The sequence below is a fragment of the Patagioenas fasciata genome, chromosome 10 (genome assembly GCF_037038585.1).
Source record: "Patagioenas fasciata isolate bPatFas1 chromosome 10, bPatFas1.hap1, whole genome shotgun sequence".
In the NCBI taxonomy this organism is placed as follows: Eukaryota; Metazoa; Chordata; class Aves; order Columbiformes; family Columbidae; genus Patagioenas; species Patagioenas fasciata.
Window position 1 is genome coordinate 6,925,407 of NC_092529.1, and position 22,464 is coordinate 6,947,870.

The 22,464-nt window shown below is 44.6% G+C and overlaps 2 protein-coding genes across 5 annotated transcripts in view; one reads left to right on the forward strand and one right to left on the reverse strand.

Moving 5' to 3' along the window:
- NINJ1 (ninjurin 1) overlaps positions 1-22,464 on the reverse strand; it is a 294,431-nt gene that overhangs the window by 211,365 nt on the left and 60,602 nt on the right. The gene's annotated exons all lie outside the window — the stretch shown is intronic.
- SUSD3 (sushi domain containing 3) overlaps positions 1-22,464 on the forward strand; it is a 30,492-nt gene that overhangs the window by 1,159 nt on the left and 6,869 nt on the right. For 2 of the 4 annotated variants that reach the window (XM_065845734.2, XM_071813004.1), the window contains exons 2-4: positions 15,623-15,811; positions 17,298-17,445; positions 20,382-20,549. In XM_065845734.2, coding sequence (XP_065701806.1) covers positions 15,623-15,811; positions 17,298-17,445; positions 20,382-20,549 — 505 coding nt within the window. Of the gene's footprint in view, positions 1-84; positions 175-12,221; positions 12,247-15,622; positions 15,812-17,297; positions 17,446-20,381; positions 20,550-22,464 lie in introns of those variants that run through there. The other 2 variants (XM_071813003.1, XM_065845735.2) reach the window with 2 other exon arrangements.

Sequence of the window (22,464 nt, forward strand, 5' to 3'; positions counted from 1 at the left end):
TTCTCTCTCTCCCCCCTAAGTTTTGTCATTCAATTTGATCGCACAGATGATGACATCCTTTCAAAATCTCTTTGACTCGAGTGGGGCTGATTAACTTGATGCTAATGGGAGCTGATGGAGGGTCTGGCCCTGCCGCAGGTGAGAGGTGCACGCTGCATTGGGGCTGCAGTCCCGGTGAGTTTCTGGGTCCAGGAGAGAGGCAGAACTGTAATCTCTGTGCTGAGGATGAGGTTCTTGGGGACATGGCTTAGTGCTAGAGTTATGGTTGGACATGATGATCCTGAGGGTCTCTTCCAACTGAAATGATTCTGTGGTTCATAGCCTGTCCCCCTGCAATTTAATTTGCTCATGGGGTCTAGCAGAATTTGTCAATGACCTGATTTTGTTATGCTGATAGAAATGAGCAAACGTGTTTGGGCTGTGTAGCAATGCTTTAAATTGCATCCACTGAATGTGCTTAACTGCGCATTTAATTTGAATTTAATAGAGTACTTCATTTTAAAAAATGCAAAACAAGTTCCGGGAAACCTACTTAGAGAATTAACAACTCAAACGCAAGTGTAGACCCTGTTGCTCTAGTTTGATGCTAATGTTACTGATTATTGACTTTTTTTCTTCTGTAAAATCGTGTATGTTTGGCTGTCTTTATTTGCTGTGTTCAATTGTCTTCTAAGGCTGGGTTTGCCCACAATGAAGGTGAGGTTTGGAAGTGGTATGTCCTGTGTTACACTCAAGCCTTTTTGTGCCTGCCTAGGCTAATCTTGTCCATATGTACATATGAAGGAAAACTCACAGAAATTCAGAATCCACCAAAACAAAATTGGCGTTCAGACTAGAAATCCACTCTCAGCTAATCCCTTAGATATCTGTAAACCCAGCTTCTCTCAGCTGTGTCTCCAGCCAGAACAACAAACATCATTTTCTCCAAATCAACTGCACCAAAACTATGGAGCAGGAGTTATCAGTAAGGTGCTATGAATAAGTTGGAGTGAAAAGGGAGTACGCAGGATTAGAGCACGGCCATGCCTGCATGGAGCTGTTGTGTTTGTTGTAGGAGCAGCAGAGATGTGCGTGGCACACAGGATCTGCTAGACCTTTGCTGGGTGTCAGGCTCCCTCGTCCGCTCTCCTCTCATTGCCCTGAGACTTTAGGGAGATTTGTCTTGGCCTTCACTATTTGTGCAGATTTCACCTTGATTGAATATGCTTTTGTTACTACAAATGTATTGAGTTAGGTGGATGTGCTGCTGTTAAATTGGAGTGGCCCAGATAGCCAAGATTATGACTGCTAGTTTTAAATTAAACTCTTGTTCAGGGTGCTTAATGTGTGACTGTGTTATTTATGCAGAAGTATTTGCTGGATAAGTGACCTCTAAAGAAAGCTGATGGCAACTGTTATATGGTATCTTTCATTGTATCGTGTTATTATTGGTGATCACTTTTCATGCTGCTTTGATCGAGAGCGCCCCCTGTAAATTTTCAGGCCGTGAGCAATAGGGTGGTAATAAAGATCTGCACAAACTCCTGCACACATTCCTTTTGCAGAGGATGAAAAACAAAGTAGCAAAATTTCTGTTCGAATTAATGCGTGAAAGAGAGAGAAGTTAAAGTTCCTTGGCGCAGCCTGATGCTTGTAGCACTTAGAAGGTCTCACAGCTTCCTGAAACACACCTGTGAAATTCCAGCTTTTCCTGACCTACCTCACCTGGAGCAGGGGGAAAGGTACCACCCTGCGCTAGAGGAGGCTCAGCAGCGCCCTTACAAAAGGGGCCGTGGGAGCCCGACTTACCCTTTGGCAAGGCCAGCGTGTCGCTTGAGCTTTTGGCATAGCAGAAGGGCAGATGTGCAGAGCAGGACGTGGGGCAGGGAAGAGTGCGGCAAATGTCTGCAAGCTGAGAAGAAGCCTTCTTCAGTTCAGCCTCTTACATTTTTAAATTATAGAGATGCTTTTATGTATTCCATATCATACTGTGGTTGTTTTGCTGTCACAGCAGCTTTCTGCAGTAGCTTACTATGGACAGATACTCATCGACCATCTCTTGCCAGGCTCATTATATTATCTGTAAAAGCCTCTGAAATTCTGAATGCTCTTGTCAGTGGTGACCTGAGCGCTTTCCTGCCCTGTGGGAATTGCCATGGAGTGGGGGTGTCAACGTTGTTGCTGCGTTGCTGTTGTCTCTGCATCTGCCCAAATTATGCTGGGGGCTCTTTGGGTGTATCATTATGTTTAGTCTCCGTGTTGCTGAAGCTGGGGGCTCTGGCCCTCTCTCTTTCCAGGGTGGTACCTTGGTTTTTGCAGTGATTCCTCCCTCATTCCTCAATGCAATCCTGTAGCTCTTTCAGACCAGGGCAGCACACGCTTCTGTAAATGTAGAGACACATCTACGAATACATCAGTGAGGCTGCAGACACTAAGGGAACATAAGAAAGAAATACAGAACATGACAGAAACACTTGTTATTCCAGGTTATAAATTAGTAGGTCTCTTGTTGCTGGGTTGTTGTCAGTAGTTGTGGTTCTGCTCTGTCCCTCTGCCATCCAAACCAGAGAAGAAGAAAGGCTGCCAAAGGGGAGGTGGGACGTGCTGGAGGACGCTGTGAATGCCACCTCCACACCAAACTGTGGAAGAAATTATCTAGCAGACCCCATTGAAGGGAAGAGACATGATCTCTGGCTTAGGACAGACAAAAGCTGCAGTTGGCTGGAGAGTGGAAAAGGTATCACTGTGTGTTTGCTGGGTTATACTCCAGATGACTGTTAGTGGCCATGGTGGGATGTAGGTACCAGGCTGGATGTATCTTCGGCGTGACTCGAGGTGTCTATTCTTTTATTATGCACAACTTTTTTTTTTCTGAAGTGAGTTTCCTTGTCAGTGCCCAGGCTGTGAAATTATGTCACTGAGAACTTACAGTTGCTCTTCCAGGAAAGCAAAAGCAAAGTTGTTCTTCAAAGCCAAGAGCACTGCTGCTCTGCAGAAAGGCTGCAAGGAGGTTTCTCACCTTGTTCCTGCGATCCTGAGTTGCAGCTCAGTTTTTAGACTGAGGAAGAAAACATTGATTCCAAATTTCCATTTCCACAGGACGGAACGTGACATAACTTGGAATATATGGGTTTGTTTCAGGGTTATTTCTTCAGGGTTGTTTCTCCTTGATTTTTCTCCCATGAGATCAAAGTGAAACCTTTTATTAAATAAGGTAAAAGAAGTGACAGTTGCAGAATTTCAGCTAATTGGTTTTATCTCCCGTACTACAAGATGCTAATCTTAGCAGTTAGGCATTTGCACCAGACATTGTTACTGCTCTGAGGGAATGATTTTTGTGCTTGTCATAAAAACTCTAGAATGGTACAAAATAGAGATGGAAAAGAATTATTAGGTCTTCTGGCACAGTCCTTCACAGTGCAAGATTGTTCCCTGTGGTATTCTCCCACACTTTGTCCTAGCTACTCTTAAATTACATAGGTTATAGAGATGAATTATGTCTAGACTTCTGAATTTCAGCTAGGGAATGAAGTGAGCTGAGTGTTTTGGACCCAAAACATCGATATTTCAAAAAATCAGAAGTCAACTTCAAAACACAGAAGCAAAACCACCAAAAATGACAACAGATAATCCAGCACTTTCCGAGTTAGCTGTGGCCAGAAATGTGGTCGGTTTTAAAGGGCCAAAATGCTGCTGGTTTGACTGTTCCCACCATGGCAGAGCCAGGAGGTCTTCAGACCTTTTCCATGAGAAGGTGGAGCCTCCCAATGCACTTCTGCTGCTCTACAACAGATATAATTTTAATTGAGCCGAAATTAGCAGTATTTGGCTTACTTAGTCACGATTGCCACTGAGTTTTATGTGCCTGGCACTACAGAATCTTGCCTTTAATAGTTTGCCTGGGACAAGTCAACACCTAGGACAGTTGCTAGTTTTCATTTAGGCATTTTATTGACATGCTGTCTTTCAAATGCAGTCACAGATAAGCGTGTTATTCTGAGGAGCAGTTCTGACTGGCTCAGTGGATCAAAAGATTGACAGGGATTGAGAGCAGCCCTGCAGAGAGAAGGGCTTGGGGGATACTGGTAGACCAAAGATGGGACATGAGCTGGCTATGTGTGCTTGTAGCTCAGGCCAGTGGTGCCCTGGGCTGCACCCCCAGCCCTGTGGGCAGCAGGTGGAGGGAGGGGATTGTGCCCTCTGCCCCGCTCTGGTGAGACCCCCCTGCAGTGCTGGTCCAGCTCTGTCCTCAGCACAGGACGCACATGGACCTGCTGGAGAGGGGCCAGAGGAGCCACAGGAATGATCCGAGGCTGGAACAGCTCTGCTGGGAGGACAGGCTGAGAGAGCTGGGGTGTTCAGCTGGAGAAGAGAAGCTCCACGGAGACCTTATTGTGGCCTTTCCGTACTTAAAAGGGGCTGTAAGAAAGATGGGGACAGACTTTTCAGCAGGGTGTGTTGCGATGGAACAAGGGGTGAAGGTTTTAAACTAGAAGAGGGGAGATGAGGAAGGAATTGTTGCCCCTGAGGGTGGTGAGAGCCTGGCCCAGGCTGCCCAGGGAGGTGATGGATGAACCATCCCTGGAGACATCCCAGGCCAGGCTGGACGGGGCTCTGAGCAACCTGAGCTGGTAAAGATGTCCCTGCTCATGGCAGCGGTGGCACTGGGGGAGATGGGAAGGTCCTTTCCAACCCCAAATATTCAGTGTTTCTATGAGAGAGAGATGATTTTTCAGTCTTGGTGCAAGTCTGTCTCTCACGTTTTGTTTTGTTTTGACAGTGAGAAATGCAGAAATTGCAGAATGAGCAACCTCTTACCAAAATAAATCAATTCCTCTGTCTGCTGAGGGTCTCAGAGATGGGGTTGAGCTGGTGCCTGGTTCACATACAAAGTTTTGCTGTCAGAGTGGAGACTTTCTGGCAGATGGAGGTGCCAGCCCAGCAGCCCCGGGCTGCTTGAGGAAGCAGCGCTTGCAGCTGCATCAGCAGAAATTGCAGCAGCAGCGCCTGGTAGAAACACTCGTAGGGGAAGAGAATGGGTTAACTGCTTGCTTTTCCTCTAACAGAGCTGGAAGCTATTATTAAGTAGTTATTTCTGGGATTAAATAAAGCAAACACAATGCTGCTCACATGTACAAATCTCCTAAGCAGAGGATCTTTGATTTGGAATGATTTTGAGGAGGGGTGAAAATGGGGACAGGAGCCAGGTTAGGTGAATGGAGGAGGTGGTGTACAGAAACCTGCATGCACGTGTGCACCGGGAAGGAGTGTTCGGGAAGAAGATTTGGGCTGAGGTGGCTGAAGGAAGTGCAAGGGGGGAGTTTTGTTGGTTGATTCCTCCCATTCAGGAGAGCAGAAATTTGTGCCTTCACGTACAAGATCAGCATTATACCCAGGAGAGTTTCTGCTCAGAACTGCAGTAATCTCCAAGACTATGACCTTTGCTAGTTGCCTGGGTCAAAAGAGGCATCCAGACTGGACACACAGGTTTTGCTTTGGTCTTGCAAGAGGTGTCCCATGAAGCCAGTGGCAGTTTTGTGTAGGCAAGAGAGAGCTCTGGTGTTTGGCCCAGCATCATTAATAAATACAGAAATATAGACTGGGACTAAGTTTTTTTCACTCATTTAAAATATGAATCAGAGACTATCCTTGCACGGTATTGTGGCTGTCCAAAAGCTGCCGGTGATTTAGCTGAATTATCTGATGTAGATCTTAGTTTCTTAAACATGTGCAGTACAAGGGACTGAAGGGCGTGGGGCTGCTTTCCTTTGATCTACTTGCTTAAGCTGCTTCTCATTCCAAGTATAACTCGCCTGCAATCATTGACTTTTTTAATGGGAATAAGCAAACACAATGGACTGGTTCCCTGTCCTTATAGTGGCATCTCTGTCAATCTTCCTGCCACCCTTCACTAATTCCTATGGCCAGGGAGGCCAGAAGCAGATGTGCTTATTGACTCGTGCTGTTAATCATTGCTGTGCTCGAATGCTTTCTGGCAGGATGCTGTGTGAGTTTTGCAGGTTGTGCCCGTGGTCAGGTTCCTGGCTGCACAGCTCTCTGCTGTCATGGGTGAAGCCCAGGAACAGGAAAGCCAAACCCAGCAGCAAAAGAACAGAGAGGAGAGAAGAAAAATAAAAAGTGATAAAACCGCAGAGAACATTTTTAAATCTGGCTGTTAGTTTCTCAGTCCATGAATGATTTTTAGCACCATGATAAATTGCATGCTATTGCTAACTCTTTCAGACTGATGTCTAAAAAAATCAATTATTCACAGAAATTCTTGCTGACAGTTGCGAATGCTGGGTCACAGCTCTGTGGTGCACATTTAGCAGCCTAACACAGCAAACCAAGTACAGGAACAGCTTCAGTTTGCTATTGGGAAAGAAAGGCCAAAAGAGGCCAGCCAGGAGGAGCAAGTGCAGGCAAGGTCTCCAGCATTAAAGCTGGCTTTGCTTAACAGGATGGCTGGAAATTCCCCTAGAAGGCTAACAAACCTGTATTCAATAGTCCATTTTAAAACAAGAAAGTAATTTCAAAGAGAAAAGGTTGAAAAGTTTATATAGTCTTTACAAATAAGTGCTTTGTGCAAATATAATTCCTATGTTTTGGGGCATTTGACCAATACTGAGCATGTAACCATCGAGCAGCAAGCATTTCTGGTGCACCTAAAATTTCATGTTGGGGTGAATCTTCTCATGCCTGAAGCGGTTTTTGGCAGCTCTCGACCTTCCCCACTCGAGCGCTTTTCGGCCAAGGCAGCGTTGGTGCAGCGCTCACCTCATGTCACCCTGTCGGTGGGGATTTCTGCCGTGCACAGAGGCTGTGCCCACTGTGGCAAACATCACACAGGAGCAAGAGGCCACCGGCTGCATTGTCAGGGGACATCTGCTCTTATCGGCGCCGTTCATTACCCCAAATGTGCACACAGGCCGGCGTTGCTGCAGGCAGATAACCCAGCACCGTCACACAGGGGCTGGACACGGTCCGGGCTGAGCTCTGCGTCCCCATGGTGCCCAGGGGTAGAGGACAGGAAATGTTTCAGGACACATGGGATGCTGCCCTCCTGCCCTCCTTTCAGGGGAACATGGCAAGAGGGTCCCCAAAGGGCGGCTGAGCAGCAGCGCTGGTGGTTCCTGCAGTGCATGAGCAGCAGCCTCGGCCCCATCGAATGGTCCTGGAGGGCATCCTTCATCCTTCGTCCATCCACGGCTCCTAGCAGACAGGTGCTTTCCCTCTGAAAATAAGATTGAGGTTTTCTTTTGCCTTCTCCAGTGGAAAGCTTGTCAACAAAGCACGGCATTTCTACACTGTCTATTGCAAATTAAGTAGGCTGTTGAAAATGATGGTAAATCAGATGTCTGATGTTGCCAGGGCATCGTATTCAGGCATGTTTTTCCATCAGATAATCATTTTTCTGTCCTGTACCCCTTAAATCCTGAAATTCTCAGGTCTACCCAGCTCTCCTGTTCATCTGTGCAGCCCACTGCGAGTCACCAGAAACACCAGCGAGTTATATATTGAACCTTTAGATCCAGAGCTTAGTGGACAACGCTGCTGATTTCTCTCTATTTTACTTTCCTCATCTGCAAGAAACAGTAAAATCTGAATCTTGCTCAGTTTACCAAAGATCTGTTGAAATCACAGAATCACAGAATGTCAGGGATCAGAAGGGACCTTGAAAGCTCTTCCAGTCCAATCCCCCCACCAGATCAGGAACACCTAGTGACAAAACTTTGCTAATTATTAAAGGAAGCCAGAAAATGTTGGATGTGTTACCAGCTGCATTTCAGGTTAAATATAAAATTGATGCATTTAGGTGTCTGCTTTAAAGAGAAAAAAAAAAAAAAAAAACACAAAGGGTTTTGCAGAGATTCTTGGAGGTGCTAAACCATTTTGTAGGTGAAAAGCCACAGAGCTGTAGCTTTTCTGACAGCAAGCCCTTTTCTTGGGCCATTGATAGGATTACTGCTGATGAGGTATTTGTATTAGAACTGGCTGGACAAGGTGGTTTTGGCATTTTTCTTCTTTCTTCATTTTAAAGGGAACAAAAGCAAGAGAGCAGATTGTGTCAGAGCATCCCCTTACGGACAAAAGTGTCAAGTTTTCCAGTTCAGGCTCCTACCAGCGAGTGTCTGCAGCCTTTTCCAGACCCCCAAAATGCAGATCGTCATCTCTGTGTGAAGGTGCTGGAATAGTTTTGCTCTTGTAAGAGGTTGTTGCTTGTGTCTCAGGTCAGGCTCCCGCAGGAGCATGGAGAAGGGCTCGCCAAAGGCAGACTGGTAGTAAAAGTTGTCTGTTTTCCTCTTCATACCTGATCTGCATTCGCAATGTGCTAAATATTGAATTGGATGCTGAAATCTGGATTTCCCAAAATAACTTGCTTTCTGTATCATATTTGTTTAACTTTTATTTAGTTTGTGGTGGCTTTCTTGCAGTTATTGTGATGATGAAAAATGCTTTGAGCAGTGGTCCAAGATAATCTCGTATCTCCACTATGGACAAGAGAAAACTTTAATGTTTCTGATCACCATAGCTTCCGCTGGAAAATATACAGGGTCTGGTTAATGGAGCCCGCATATTGCTTTGCACCCTCTGCAGAAATGTTACAGTTGGCTGCACAGGTTTAGTGAATGAGAGGTTATTCATGAGCACTGGGGAAAAATAATGGTTAATGTTGAAAATATGAACCTGCAGACTTCACCGGCCTGATGTTTCATGAAGGACACTTCCACCAGCAAGGATATGCATCCCCAAACCTGGCTGGAGACAGTGGGACGTGGCAGCAGAGGGAAGGTGTGGGGATGCTCCTAGTCCTTGTTATTCCCTGGAGAGGAATTATATAGAAACAAATTCCTGACCTGCAGATTCCAAATTCTGTCTGCCCTGGGACATTTGATACATTTAGGGTATCAGCTGAAGTGCAGATGAAAAGCTCTTTACAAGTTATTCCTCTTAATTTTGTTCTCTTTAGAATCATAGTTTTAGAAACAAGGCCACAAACTCTGAACTGTGCAAATATGTAGTGTGTTATATTTTAGAATGACGAAGAAGGGAGACTATCAGCGCTATTGGCTCCATTCACCATAAAACCAGCCACAAAAGCAACTGTTGGCATCACTTCCATGAGTTATTTTTAATTGGGAACAGTTTGGATTAAGGCGTAATTCTGGTGTGCTCCATAGTGGTAGTAATTGTGAGGAGATAAATAGATGTATGCTTCTAATTTGCTTTAGGTTTAACAGATCCTTCCAATTCTCAAAAATTTCACTACTAGTAAGTTTTCAGAAGCATCATAACCTATTTTTTCGATTCTGTTGGTAAACAGACAAATGAAGCACAGAAAACCCATCTGTTCTTGCTTTACCTGGGACTTCATCAAATACCTCATTTTTCATTTAGTTTTTATTTCTCATTCATTTGTTCCCATAAGAAGAGAAATATTCAGTATTGAGCTCATTGCTAGATTCAGGAGTAAAATCTAAAATGAGAATAACCTGACTGATGTATATTGACAAAAAAAAAATCAATCATGGGGATGGCAGTATGGCGACTGGAACAAATCCTCTCTTAACAAAGTAAGATAAAACACGTGGATAAGAATCATTTTACGCCAATCATACGCATTATTTATGTCTGAAATAGGAGCATATCGCACATGTTGTCATCAAACCCTAATCTAGCATTTGAGTGATACATAGCTTGGATTTCACATGGATTAAAATTGCTTGCGGGCCTCTATAATACTATTTCAGAGCAGAGTTGGGAAGCACTTAACGCTGCCTCCTAATCTTGCTCCATGTTGTTCACTACACTGAGCAGCTCAAAAGCCAGATGAAAAATGCTGGGGGAGAGAAAAGGAAAAGGCTCGGTATTGTAAAGAGAGATGAACCCAATTCGTCTGCTTCAGATCTGGATGTGAGATTTTGCAGCAGTGCGGCACAAGAGCTTCTTCCGGACATGGAGCCCAAGAGTTTGCTGCCATCTGGTACATTTTGCTGCCTTAGCAGGCATGGCGAGACTTGCAGTGGCTTCACTGTCCTCCCTGCACTCTGTGAAGGGGTCAGCGTGGTCCCAGGTGTTTCATGCCTCACCGTGGGGCCAGCAGCTCCATGAGCAGCCCCAGTGTGGGGGTCCTGGGGCGCCCGGGGCAGCACCGGTTCCTGCTCACCCAGCATGTTCACCAGGTGATGTAACACCTCACCCACGGCTTCTTGCTGGATCCACAGCAGCTTTGCCCGGTCGGAGGATGCAGCTCTGGAGGATCAGATTCCCGCTGAAGTGTCGCCAGCATCCAACAGCCGCTGGCTCTGAGCCTTTGCTCGTTTATCTGACAAGGCTGTGTTGGTGAGCGCTCCTGCCCCTCTCGTGTTTCAGAGCCGCCTGGCGTTTGACATGGTGTTGTTTCTTTCTTTTCTCTGGATGCATTTGCTTCTCTCTTCTTCTGCACGTGCTCCCTTCCCTGCTCCGAGCCGGGAAAGATTCTGCTCTGTCTGGTAGCAGCTGCTGCGTGACGCTGCCATGGCTGAACCGTGCTGGCAGATGTGCTGCTGAGCCGGGAAGGATGTGGGATGCTGAGATGTGCTCGCTTGTCCTGGGGAGCCTGAGTGTGGTGAGAAGTAACGCAATGCTGCCCGAAATGTGACCAGTGAGGCTCAGCCTGGTGTGGGAGTCCCTGCACCCCTTCACACTGCAGAGCCAGTGTACATTGTTAGTTATGTTGCAAACAGTGTGCTGAAGAATCAGTTTTACCTACAAAACAGATAACAGAAAAAAGAGGAACAAGCCTAGGGGATCTGCTATTGTACAGGTGTGAGCAGAGAGCTCATTTGAGTACGGATGTGTAAACACGGAAAGAAACTTGCTTCAAACACCTCTTTTCTCTCCTTCCCTCCTCACATTTCCCAGGAGTGTGCAATGGTGGCCTTTGAGAATGGTGAGAAATTGGGCTCCCTCTTTCACGATTTTAAAATTAACTTTTCAATAGAAATCCAGAATGTTTATAGGGAGTATTTTCATTTGGAAATGCTGAAATCAGGCAGCTACAAGGCTGACGTATCATTGACAAGTCGTGTTTCTGGTTTTGGACTACGTGCTCTGACAGATGTCTTCTGCAGGTACCTTCAAGTTTTACTGTCTGCAGCTGTCCAGATGGTTCCTCCATGGGATAGAGATGTGGGAAGAGCTGCCTGCATGGCTCTTGCAGGTTCTTGCAGGCTCCTCAGGTGAAGTTCCCCTGGGTCGTGGTGACTGAGCCTGGCCCTGCTCACCACAGGTGGCCCTTGCAGTCACGGGTGTGCAGAGGGCTGTGTTTTGGTGTACATGGTTAGTGCCACACCTGCACCTCCAAAACCCTCCCCAGGAGAATAACTTTGTAGGGCCATGCCTAGGTGTTGGAAGGCAGACAGGTCTCTAACAGCTTTCCAGTGTCTTGGCTTCACAGTTACTCTCAGAAACCAGTGAAGTAGGTAGGAAAGGTCAAATCACACCATTGCTGCCGTGTGCTTTTGTTAGAAGAGGTTGCAGCAGGTCATTACTTGGTGCCACCACGCAGCAGGAGGTCTCCATAGCGCTTCCCCAGGGCTGCAGCACAGCTGGGGACATTGTGGAAGCTCTGCAGCTTCCAGAGCCTGGATTTCTGTCTTACTGCGGGGTTGCTGTCATATTCAACACTCACTTCCTAAAAAGCCGTGCCAGTGACTGAAGCTTCTGGTGGGAGGAGAGGCTGTTCCCAGTAGGCATTTGTTGTTGCAGCGCTTTGTACAGTGCAGAGCCCGGCCGGGCAGGGTTCGTGGCCAGCTCTGCGAGGGAGCGAAGGCACGGGCACAAAGGACCAGTGCTGGCGTGAGGTGGTTTCGCCCGCACAAAATGCTTTACTACATCTGCTTTATTTCACATTTCACTTCTAGTTGCTTTTCTTTTGCTTTTTGACAGAGCAAGCTCTTCCAGGAGCTCTTCTGTGGGGCTGCTGCGGATGTTGAACGTTACGCTTGTGACTTCAGGGACAGTAATTTCCAAGGCGTGCTTCTGTAGGAAAAGAGACTTGCGGAAATAATATCAGCATGTTTACTTTCTGCAGGGTTTACAGAACCTAATGTTCTGTCTCTTTCTGGCATCTGGTTATTCCAGCATGTTTTAGTTGCATTAAATAGTCAACAATAAGCAACACAAAGGCTTGAGTTACTTGTGTATGGGAGTAATGAGGTGAAGTCATGGATTGCTCCCTTTCTGCACAAACAGCGAGTGGCAATCTTGACAACATGGTTTCAGGTAATTATTGCTGTGGTTTAGATCATTTTGGTATTTACTTATGTGATGTATTTGATTTTTAGCCTCTATGTTTTGCTATGGAAGGAACACAGGGAATGTTTAGCAGACAAGCATGCCTAGTTTGCTCTCTCATTTCTGTTTTCTTATCAGCAAAACATAAATCTGCAGCTTGCTGACAATGGAACCATATGGTAACCCTTTCTGACAAATCGATTTTGCAATACAGATAATCTTAGCTGTGCCTGAGAAGAGATATCTTGGATTATTTTGTCTTAATTCTTGCATTACTCTTTATCTTTCAGTGCCTGTAAATTCTGTATGTGGCTATTTCTGAACCCAGTGATTTGGGTGAATTAAGAATTTATGGAGTACGCTACACTTTAGTGTCTTTACTTTGAGGACAGTTATTTGTCATACAAAATAATCTGTTTATTTGCTATAGCCAATGCCCTTCTTCTGTGGTGGCAGACAGCGGCAGATTCAGGTACTTTCTGAGCATTGGGAACCATCTTAGTGTGGAGCCAAGTTAAGAAATGCATTTGTATAAATCAGCCCTTGCTGTCCAAGAAGCTGCAGAAGTAGCTGTAGGAACCTGAAGCAGTAGCCGGTATCTGGAAGCGTGAGCAGAGCACGAGCCTGGGAACGGGGCGCAGGAGACATGGATCAAGTGCAGGAATGATGCCATGAAGCTCATCAAAACTAAACAACACATCATCAATATTAATGTTTATTATAAACTCCATAGAGATGGCTGATAGGCTCTTAATTCCTCAAGCATTCCTCCTAGCTCTAGGTGCTGGCCATCAGGCATGAATCTGTGAGGTTTGAGATGCAGCTATTGCAAAAGCTGCATGAGCAATATTTAGGGGGTTTATTCAGTTTTACATTTCTAGGTGCTGACAGTTACTGCAACCCAAGACCTGAACATGACGTTTTCTAGATTTTTAGAAAATAACTATAAATCAAGATGTAAATCTGATCAACACAAACGTTTATGCAGTGTTTTACTTCAGGAGGCAACGCAGCCTCAAACACCAGCCTCAGCTGAAAATAAAAAATATCTCTCTGGATGGGTCCCTTCCCTCCAGCATGTTGACCACACCACTCAGCTTGGTGTCATCAGCAAACCTGCTGAGGGTGCACTCAATCCCACTGTCCTTGTCACCAACAGAGAGGTCAAACAGCACCAGTCTCAATGCCAGCCACGGAGGGACACCACTCTGCACTGATCTCCACTGGGACGTCAAGCTGTTGACCTCAACTCTTTGAGTGCCACCATCCAGCCAATTCCTTATCCACCAAGTGGTCCATCCCTTGAATCTATGTCTCTCCAATTTAGAGGCAAGGATACTGTGTGGGACAGTGTCAAACACTTTGAACGAGACCAGATAGGATTAAATATCTTGAAAGAAAGGATCCAGTGCCACATGCTCTATTCTTTGGAGAGCACAGGCTGAATAACGGTCCAGGTGAACTGGCAAGTCTGCAGAAAGTGTCTCATGAGGGCTGCTATGGTGGCTAAGCGGGTGGACTTTGGATCAAATTTGGCTCTGAATTAATTTCTACATCTCGTGCAGCTGGAAGTGTGAGCAACGTGAACTCCAAGTATGTGATCTGGTATCTAAAAATAGCCTTGAAAGTGTAAACTACAAAAAGGTAGATTTTTTTGCAGCTTAGGATGATGGTTTTTCATGGTAAGTCTCTGAGTGGTGAAGGTAAGAAAAGCCCAAACTCGTAACGCTCATCTGAAGTGAGGGGGAAGGTGCTCCAGTGACGGGATGCTGGGGAGAAGCGCAGGACATGAAGAGAAACAACCCTCAAGAAAATATTTGCTCTCATTAAGGCAAATTGCTGCCATAGTAAGAGACTGAAAGAAGTGGCAAAACAAACAAATAATTTGCGTGGAATTAAAAAAGGCATGTTTTTAAGAGCTAGTCCTCAGAACGCATTTACTTAGCAGATTAGGCCAGTAATTGTCACTGTGGCTTTTGTTCGGTCTTTGCTGAGATTTCTTTGGGTTTGGTTTCCAGGATACTGGGGTTTTTAAGAGCGTAAATTCAAAATAGATAGTAAACCTGTCTGCTGCAGCTTGATTGCAGAAATTTAACATTAATTAATGACAAGAGGGGAAGATTTAGTATTAAAAATAAAACAGACTTGCTATCAACGTGATTCTGACAAGATGTTCTCAAAGAGGTTATTAAAACTGCACATTTCTTTTTTCTTGCAAGTTTGGAAAGCATACTTTCCCCCTTTTAAATGTTTGTGTCATCACGGTGCTCAGAATACTTGTGTTGCAATTGCAACCCAGTTGCCTCTGAGTCTGCTGAAGTCATTTGTAAATCCAGTGAAAGATGGGGAACTTGGACTCTGATGCAGAAGCAGTGCTGGTATTTAGTAATTGTTAAAAAAAACATATGTAAAACATTTTCCGCTTTCTGTCACTGCACATGTACAAAACCAGAAAATGTATTTGTTGTTGTTAACTATGAAGTATATCTGGATATTATATGTTGTCTTAATAACTGATAATTAAAATTTGTGTTTAAAATGAGTGTGAAATAAGGAACGTTGTGACAATAAAACTCCGTGTATAAAGTTAGTGGCTGAGAGAACAGCTCCATGACTCACAGAGCAGCTGTGTGAACGACAAAGAAATGGAAAAGCTGAATGAACAAAAATGTACTAAAAAATGAATGGTATACTATCAAGCAGAGATAGTAACTTGAAAATGAAGCTTAGTGGGCTGTAGTTGTGCTGTGTCTGTCTGTCTGTCCCTGCCTGGAGCGTGGCTCTTTAGCTTGCAGCCACGACCAACAGAGGTTGATGTGCAGGGCTCTTGGAAGACAGGAGGTTTCTGTAGGATCATGGAAAGATGCCACCAAGTAGACTGAAATGCTGAAATATGTGATCAGTCCATCAGGTCTTGGAGAGTTTGCATGGGGAGCGATGTGTTAGGATTGGACTGGATGATCTTTCAAGGTCCCTTCCAATCCCTGACATTCTGTGATTCTGTGTAATGCTCCCAGCGCGGAAGATGCCAGCCTGAGTGCTTAATTAAACACACAGAGTCCGACAAGACAGGAATCCGTAGGAGACCGCGCTATGTGCAGAGCAACTTTTTTTTTAAAAAATGTACCAGTCTAAATAGATAATGTTGCAATACAAGTAAAACCCTCTTTGGCCTGGGGTCAGAGTGCTGGAGCTGTTGAGCAGCACCAAAGGGGGTTTGTTTGCCCTTGGGCTGGTGCTTGGCAGAACAGGCAGCATCCTCCACCCCGAGCTCTGGTCTTTGTCTTGGCCAGTAACTTGGACTGATTTACAATCCAATCACTATAAAACTAAAGCGGACCTTTGCTTTGTTTTTGTCCCACAGCGCAGTGCAGCCACATCGTGCCCCCCCAGCTCGGCACGCTGCAGATCCTGCACGGCAACGGCACGGCCGTGGGGACAGTGATCGCCTTCCAGTGCTCCGCCAAGCACCAGCTGGAGGGACCGGGCATCATCACCTGCATCTGGAATGGGAACAATACCCACTGGACAGCCGGAACGCCCTCCTGCAAGCGTAAGGTTCTTTCCAAACGATTCCCAGCCCCTTTGCCCTGCCTATCTCCTGCAACAGTAGGATTAATTCTAGACATCTGCGCAAGGGAAAAGACAAATTCAGTTTCTTTCAAAGTTGCCCCTACTGACTGTAATTGCACTCCATATGTGTTCTGACATCATTAATTATCACGACACACGAATGACTTGGTCGGATTTATGCCTGATCTCACGTCATCAACTCCAGTAGTGTTGCACTCTGAATAAATGTAGCTCTGTAGCTACAAGTTGTACCCTTCTTTAGAAAATGTATAGATATGACCAACTAATGCGCAAGCATATTTGCAAACCCTCTAATCTCCTAGCATTCTTTTCTGAAGATATTTTTGCTGTAAAAGAAACACAATGATATTCTTGCACAATTTTAGGTTGCTGCCTGGGGGCAGCCTCATGGGAAGGTTACCATATTGACAACTAGCGTTTGAATGGCAACAATATTAATTACTTTTCACCCTGTGTTCTTTCTTATTCATTTTAAGGTTGTTAGTAATTTGACTAGAAGTAGGCCCCAGCAAAACATGGTACCTCTGAGCTTTGGAGATCTCAGCCAGTTTCTCAGACCTTGTATAATTTTAAATCACCAGTAGATGGGTGGCTCTTTTAGATACTTATCATTCTCTCACGAACACAGTTATTTTTATCTTTCACTTGAGAGATTCCATTAAAGACAAAGGAGAGAAATCCTCCCCTCCAGAGGCTGCAGAAATACGCAGCTTTGTGTGGAACTCAGCTGAACTGTTTCTGATGGTGGTCATCGTGGTGTTGGAAGAACTAGAGGAGTTTTGAAGCAAGACATGCTTAGTGCTTCAAGTGAGTTGGCTGAGATCTGCATCAGCTGTGCCACACCATGGTCCCTCTCCTCCTTTTGTCTGGATAATTCGTTTCCTACAGCAATCAGTGTGAACTCACAGTCCCACAGATGCTGCCCCTTCTTCTGTCCTGCATCCTTCCCCAAGCAGAGGAAGACCTGTTGTTCACTGCCCACCAAATAGCGTGTAATTAAATAGAACTCTCCTTACTCTAAAGGTCTCTTTTAAACCCATTTACCCCATCAGTATTTGATTTTGTAGCTCCAGTCCTTGTTAAAAATTGGCTATAAGAGTCTGCTAGCTCATTTGCATTTGATATCCTGACAAAGTTGTGCTTTTTAGCTACTGCAGCACTGAAGGCATTATGTTTAATTAGCTGCAGTGGTGAAATACTTGTGAACAATTCATTAGTGGCTTATAAACAGGAGATTTTCAAATAGCCCAATTTAAAGCTTGCGTAGCTCTAAGCTGAAGCCAAGCTACACTGGTATGTTGACACATACTCATGTGGAAGTCCTCACTGAGCTATTATTAGCAGAAGTGTGAAGCAGGTAGTTTTCACCATGGTTTAATGAAAATGTTAAAGATAAATTCATGGGTTGACCTTAGAAATGTGCTTCTGTGTTTGCTTTGCTGCAGCCATATCAAAATATGAGACTTTTGGATTTAAGGTGGCAGTGATTGCCTCCATCGTGAGCGGTGCCGTCATTCTGCTGATGTCCATGGCTTTTTTAACTTGTTGTCTTATCAAGTGTGTGAAGAAAAGTGAGAGGAGGAGGACTCAAAGGTACGTCAAGAAAAAGTTTTTAAAATCAGCACTAAACTGTACATCATACGGACCCCATTGCTGTGGTAGCAGAGAGCTTCAAAGGACTTGCTGCTCACAATACAATGTTGTTAATTACTAAAAATCCTTAATTTGTTGGTTAGGCTTTAAGCATAGAAAGACTCGGAATTCAAGACTGTTAAGGCACCTAATGTCTGTTAATATCTGGTGACCTCAGTGGGCCTGGGCAGATCTGGATTTACTCAGGATTATGCAGTAGCTGAACATACAAGTCTGATTTGCTGGCCCTGTCCTTCTCTCCTTGCATTCTTTAAGATTGGCTGTGTTTTCCCTTTTTCTCTCTCTCTTTCATTTTTTCCTTTGAACACTGCTGGGAAAATTTTTCTCCCCATGTGGAAGCCACCAAAAGGCCTCACCGCCTGCAAAGCGCAATTAAAGCTGTCACAGCTATGCTGGGACGACATAGGATTTTGTCTTCTGGCTTGAAGCACAAGGCAGCAGGCAGGATTATAAACAGGCATGGAAAGAAGTAAAATTTACCAACCCAGTCCATTATAAAAACTGAGTATGAAGGGTGGCTGCCTGACTACATCTGTCTGGATGCTAAAGCCGAGCCGCTGTTGTTCAGGAGAGCATCCATCCCGAGTCACCCGCTGCAGAAGGTTTCCCCAGGCACCTCTTCTTTGTGTCCCTCTTGCTTTTCCTGTGCGTTGTTATAGCTCCGAAGGGTGGCTGCTCCTGTCCTGCTGACACCTGTGGTGCAGTGACCTGCACTTCATGTTGATTTTAAGCTGCTTTTTGCTTTAGAAAAGCGTTTGGAGTGAGGCGGAGTAGAGGGAGACTGGGGAGGACACCAATCTCTCTGCTCCAAGCTGCATTTTATCTAGAGAACTAGTGTATGGGGCGAATTCTGTCATTTTGAAATCTGATTGTAACCAAAATGCAGTCCTTGGAAGGACTTTGTGTGGCATAAAAGAAAGTCTTTGGTGTCATTCTTAATACTAGGTTTTCACTGATAACATGAAATAATTTTTTAAATGAAAGGGTTGATTGGCATTTTTGGAATTGCTGCTTTTCTTTTTGATAAGACTATTCCTATCAAAGTCCTTATTTTTCATTTGTTTTAAATGGAGTTTTGTCCAAATTAGCTGTTCACGTGACTTTGATGACTTGATATTTTTTTCTTACAAAAGAAAAACCCTTCGCACTGGACATTTTGACCTGGTTTTGTCAAAGGGACATGAAATGATTCCCTTTGTTGGGAGCTTCTCTGTTCCCTGCTGCTCTCTGTCCTCCCTTCCCCACCTTCTGAAGAAGCTGCTCCAACCCGGCCCCTCCACGATTGAGCTTCGTTCCTGAGGGGACCCGGTGACACTGGGGACATTGTGTGGCTTGGTGCTGCTGTTAGAAAGCAACTGAGATGATGCAGAAACTGTCCATGTCACGCAAGAAAGAGTAAGGCATCCCTGCATGAAAACTGCTGGACCTGCAGCCCGTGCTGCAGAGAACCAGGGATGGTGGCGGCATCAGTTTTGTTGCTGTAGTTGGAAAATGTGGATCGATTTTTTGGATGCACAGAGCGTTAACCTAAAGATGACTTTATACAAAATGAGAATACACAGTACAGGATTAATTAATTAAGTGTCCCTTAGACCATCTCTGAAGGAAAGGGTGGTCTGTACCTGTGGGGTAGGGAGGATATCCTCATCCTGCCTTCAGCTTTGAGGTTTGCCTCTCTAGGTTTTTTTGGCTCTTTTAGTTGGTCTACTAGAGGGATGACCTCTGCCTACAAACCTCTCTTGCAAGGTATCTGTTTGATGATCTTTGAAGTGCCATCTTGTGTTTTATCCCTGCATTTGGAAAGAAAAAAATATGAAGACTGCTGAAAATCCCTGCATAATTTAGGCCTCTCACAGGCCTTGTCCTGTGGCGTGAGCATGGCTGCTGTTTTCTTTGGTAGGAGCAGGATTGTATCCTGAGAGGACAGAAATGACACCAAATCAGCATTGCCAGCCCTCACAATTTAATCTTGTCTCATCAGCTGGTGTGACTGTGTGAATCATAAGATTTCTTTTCAAAACAAGAAATTGGGGGGCATTTTTTTTGTCCCAGAGTTGTACAGAGCAGCATGAAAACTGCCTTGAGCACTTCCACAAGGAAACCCTGAAGGGAACCAAATAAGCCCTGCTCTTAACGAAAGTAACATTACCTGCCTCCTGCATTTTTAAGTTAATTCATGTCATCTTTTCAACCTACCTGGTGATTTTTGAAGCCTCAGGAGCGGCACCACTGCAGAAATTCACAGAAAATACTACTTTTTGGTTTGTTTTTTTTTTTTCTGGAATAATTTATTCCACAAAATGGCAATGACAATCTGTAGTCTTTCCACGTACAACAGTGTCTGGCCTGATGTGTGTCACTGATAAAGGTCCATGAGATCTTTGACACAACATCATCCCTTAAGTGACTGTCCCTATCACCTGTAGTCTCAAAACCCACTGGATCAAATTGACATAATTACTGGGTTTTTGTTCCTTTGAACTATCCACAGGTGCTCATTAGAAATTTGGTTTTGTTTGTTTGCTTGTTTTTTTGGGGAGTGAGGTATAATACTTTAGAGTATTTTGTTGAATAATATTTATACTGCTTAAGAACCCCACACCTTAAGGCACTGAGTGTTTCAAAAAGATAGATCTGATTTGAAATCATCATGCCTTGAAACTGGGTCCGTCTTTTTGAAACACACTGTATTTAAGCAGGTATTTAAGTCTTTGGAAATTTGGCTTGCACTTCAAGTTCAGAGTGTGTTTAAGTGCTGTCTTCAGTAAGCCTGGATTTAGATTTAAACTCTAGTGAGTAGGGCTGTGGTCAGGTAAAAGCTCAGCTAGACAACCGTCTACCACAGCAGTATGTTTTACCCCTTGCTTCTTTCACAGAGATATGCAGCTGTGGTACCAGCTCAGAACTGAAGAACTAGAGCACATGCAAGCTGCTTACTTTGGTTTTAAGGGAAGAAACAATAACAACAACAATAAGAAACTCAGGAACAAATCTGTATTTGATGATGTGACTAACATGGCATATGATAACCAAGGCTTCTACAGGTAAGGCTATTGAAATACGGTGTGTTGAAAGAGTTTGTTGAACCAATTTTAGAAAGAGGATTCCTTGAAAGTGCATCTGAAAGGGATGCCCCTGAAGAGGACATGATGCCAGTAGATTGTCAGGCGTTGTCCTTCAACTTGTCCGTCCTGCGGGGAATTAGTGTCGCCAAAAGGTGAGTCAGCAGAGAAGCTGAGCGTGGCCTCCCCCCACATGGCTTCTATCCCCATAGTTAAGCCTGGTCTGTGCCAGATTAACTGGAGAGAGGTTTTTAATTGGCTTTGTTATACCGATGCTAAACTGCCACAGGTAGGTCAGTGGCAGCAAGGTGCCAGCTGGCCCAGGAGCCTGTGAGGGGACACCAGGGACACCGGGGCTGTGGGCAGCTCCAGGTGAGCAGCGGGTCCCTCGGTCACTGCCAAAGCTCTCCTGAGAAATATCGTTTCATTATCGGGCTGTGCGGGGCAAACTCAACGGGATCCTGGTGGGCAAGGCAGCGTGAGGGCCCATGGTGTGGGACCCCAGGTCTGGGGCAGCCCAAAGAAATGTCCACGCTGAAATAAAGGGTATCACAGGCTGTGGATGGCTGCAGGGTGGTCAGATGAATGTTTCGTGTCAGGTCAAAATCACCTCTGAATGTGTCCAGATGTGTTATGCTGGCTGTGGTGTTGCTGACACAAGAAAAACCAAAAAATGAATACATGTTAAATTCTAATTACTGCTCTGCTATTACCAGCCATATAAATACACGTCATTCTGTCTTTTATATACTTTGGGTTCTGCTTTATCGTCATGTACGATAATATATAGCACAATCCTTGTTTGCTTTTAATTCACTGCTCACTTGTACAGCTTTTATGTACGGCAGTATTTGTGATTTGTAGTGGTTACCTACAGAAAACAATTTTATGCAGATTATAAGCCTACTTCCATGTCACAGTGCAGCTGGAAATTATATTCTAATGGAGGACTTGCACAAAAGTCTGATGGCTGCTTAATCAATTCCTAGCTTTGGGTGATTTCAGAAAGATTTATAAGTCTAATTAAATGCTGATTATAACCTAAACAGTTTTTAGAAGGCTCAGGATGCAATTTTTAATTTTGGGCAACTTCAATCTGCTTCAATGTTAATGTTTTGTATAAGCGTAATCTGCTTTTAAAGTAACGTGAATAAACGTACATAGGGCTGTAAACAGAGATTCGTGCTCTGCTGGAGCCTCGAGCTCCGGGGCTCTTATCTGCACCACTCCATGAAGCAGAAGCTGCTGTATTCTGTTTACCAAATTCTGCACACCTTTTCTTAACTGAAAGTACCAGAGAATATACAATTCCGCTGGATAAGCAGCTTCTCTGGGGCCAGAAATCAACGATTTTATTATTTCTTTAGAAAACTGGAGAATGTATAAACTTAAGTGGGGATTTTCAGATGGGAGGAGGAGGAAAGCCTGTGAGCTCTTTTTTTCCTATGTAGAACAACACACATGCTGTGTTAAACACTGGTGCACACCCACCTCCTGAGGCATGAGGTCCGCTGTTAATCAAGGTTTACTTTATTTCCACCATGCAGCGGTGATGTGATCCTGGCTTATCACTAATTCCGCGAGGAAAGCAGGCGTGTTAGTCTGTGCACCCTGAGCCACAAGTCTGGCTGTTTCTAATGTAGGGTCTTGGAATTTCTCTAGGAACATGTGTGACTCTCTGTCAATTTGTACCTTGTTCCCTTTCTTCACTCAAACAAGATCTATTTAATTAAGGTTAGTAAAAGATGCTGATTTCTACTGTTTAATTCTGTTAAATGGATCTATGTGCAGGATAAGAAGTAGAAATTCTAACATATTTCATGCCAGCTCTTAAAGACAACAAATCATCTGTCAGCTTTGTGTTTAACTTGCAAGACTTATTTTTTGTGTGTAGCGA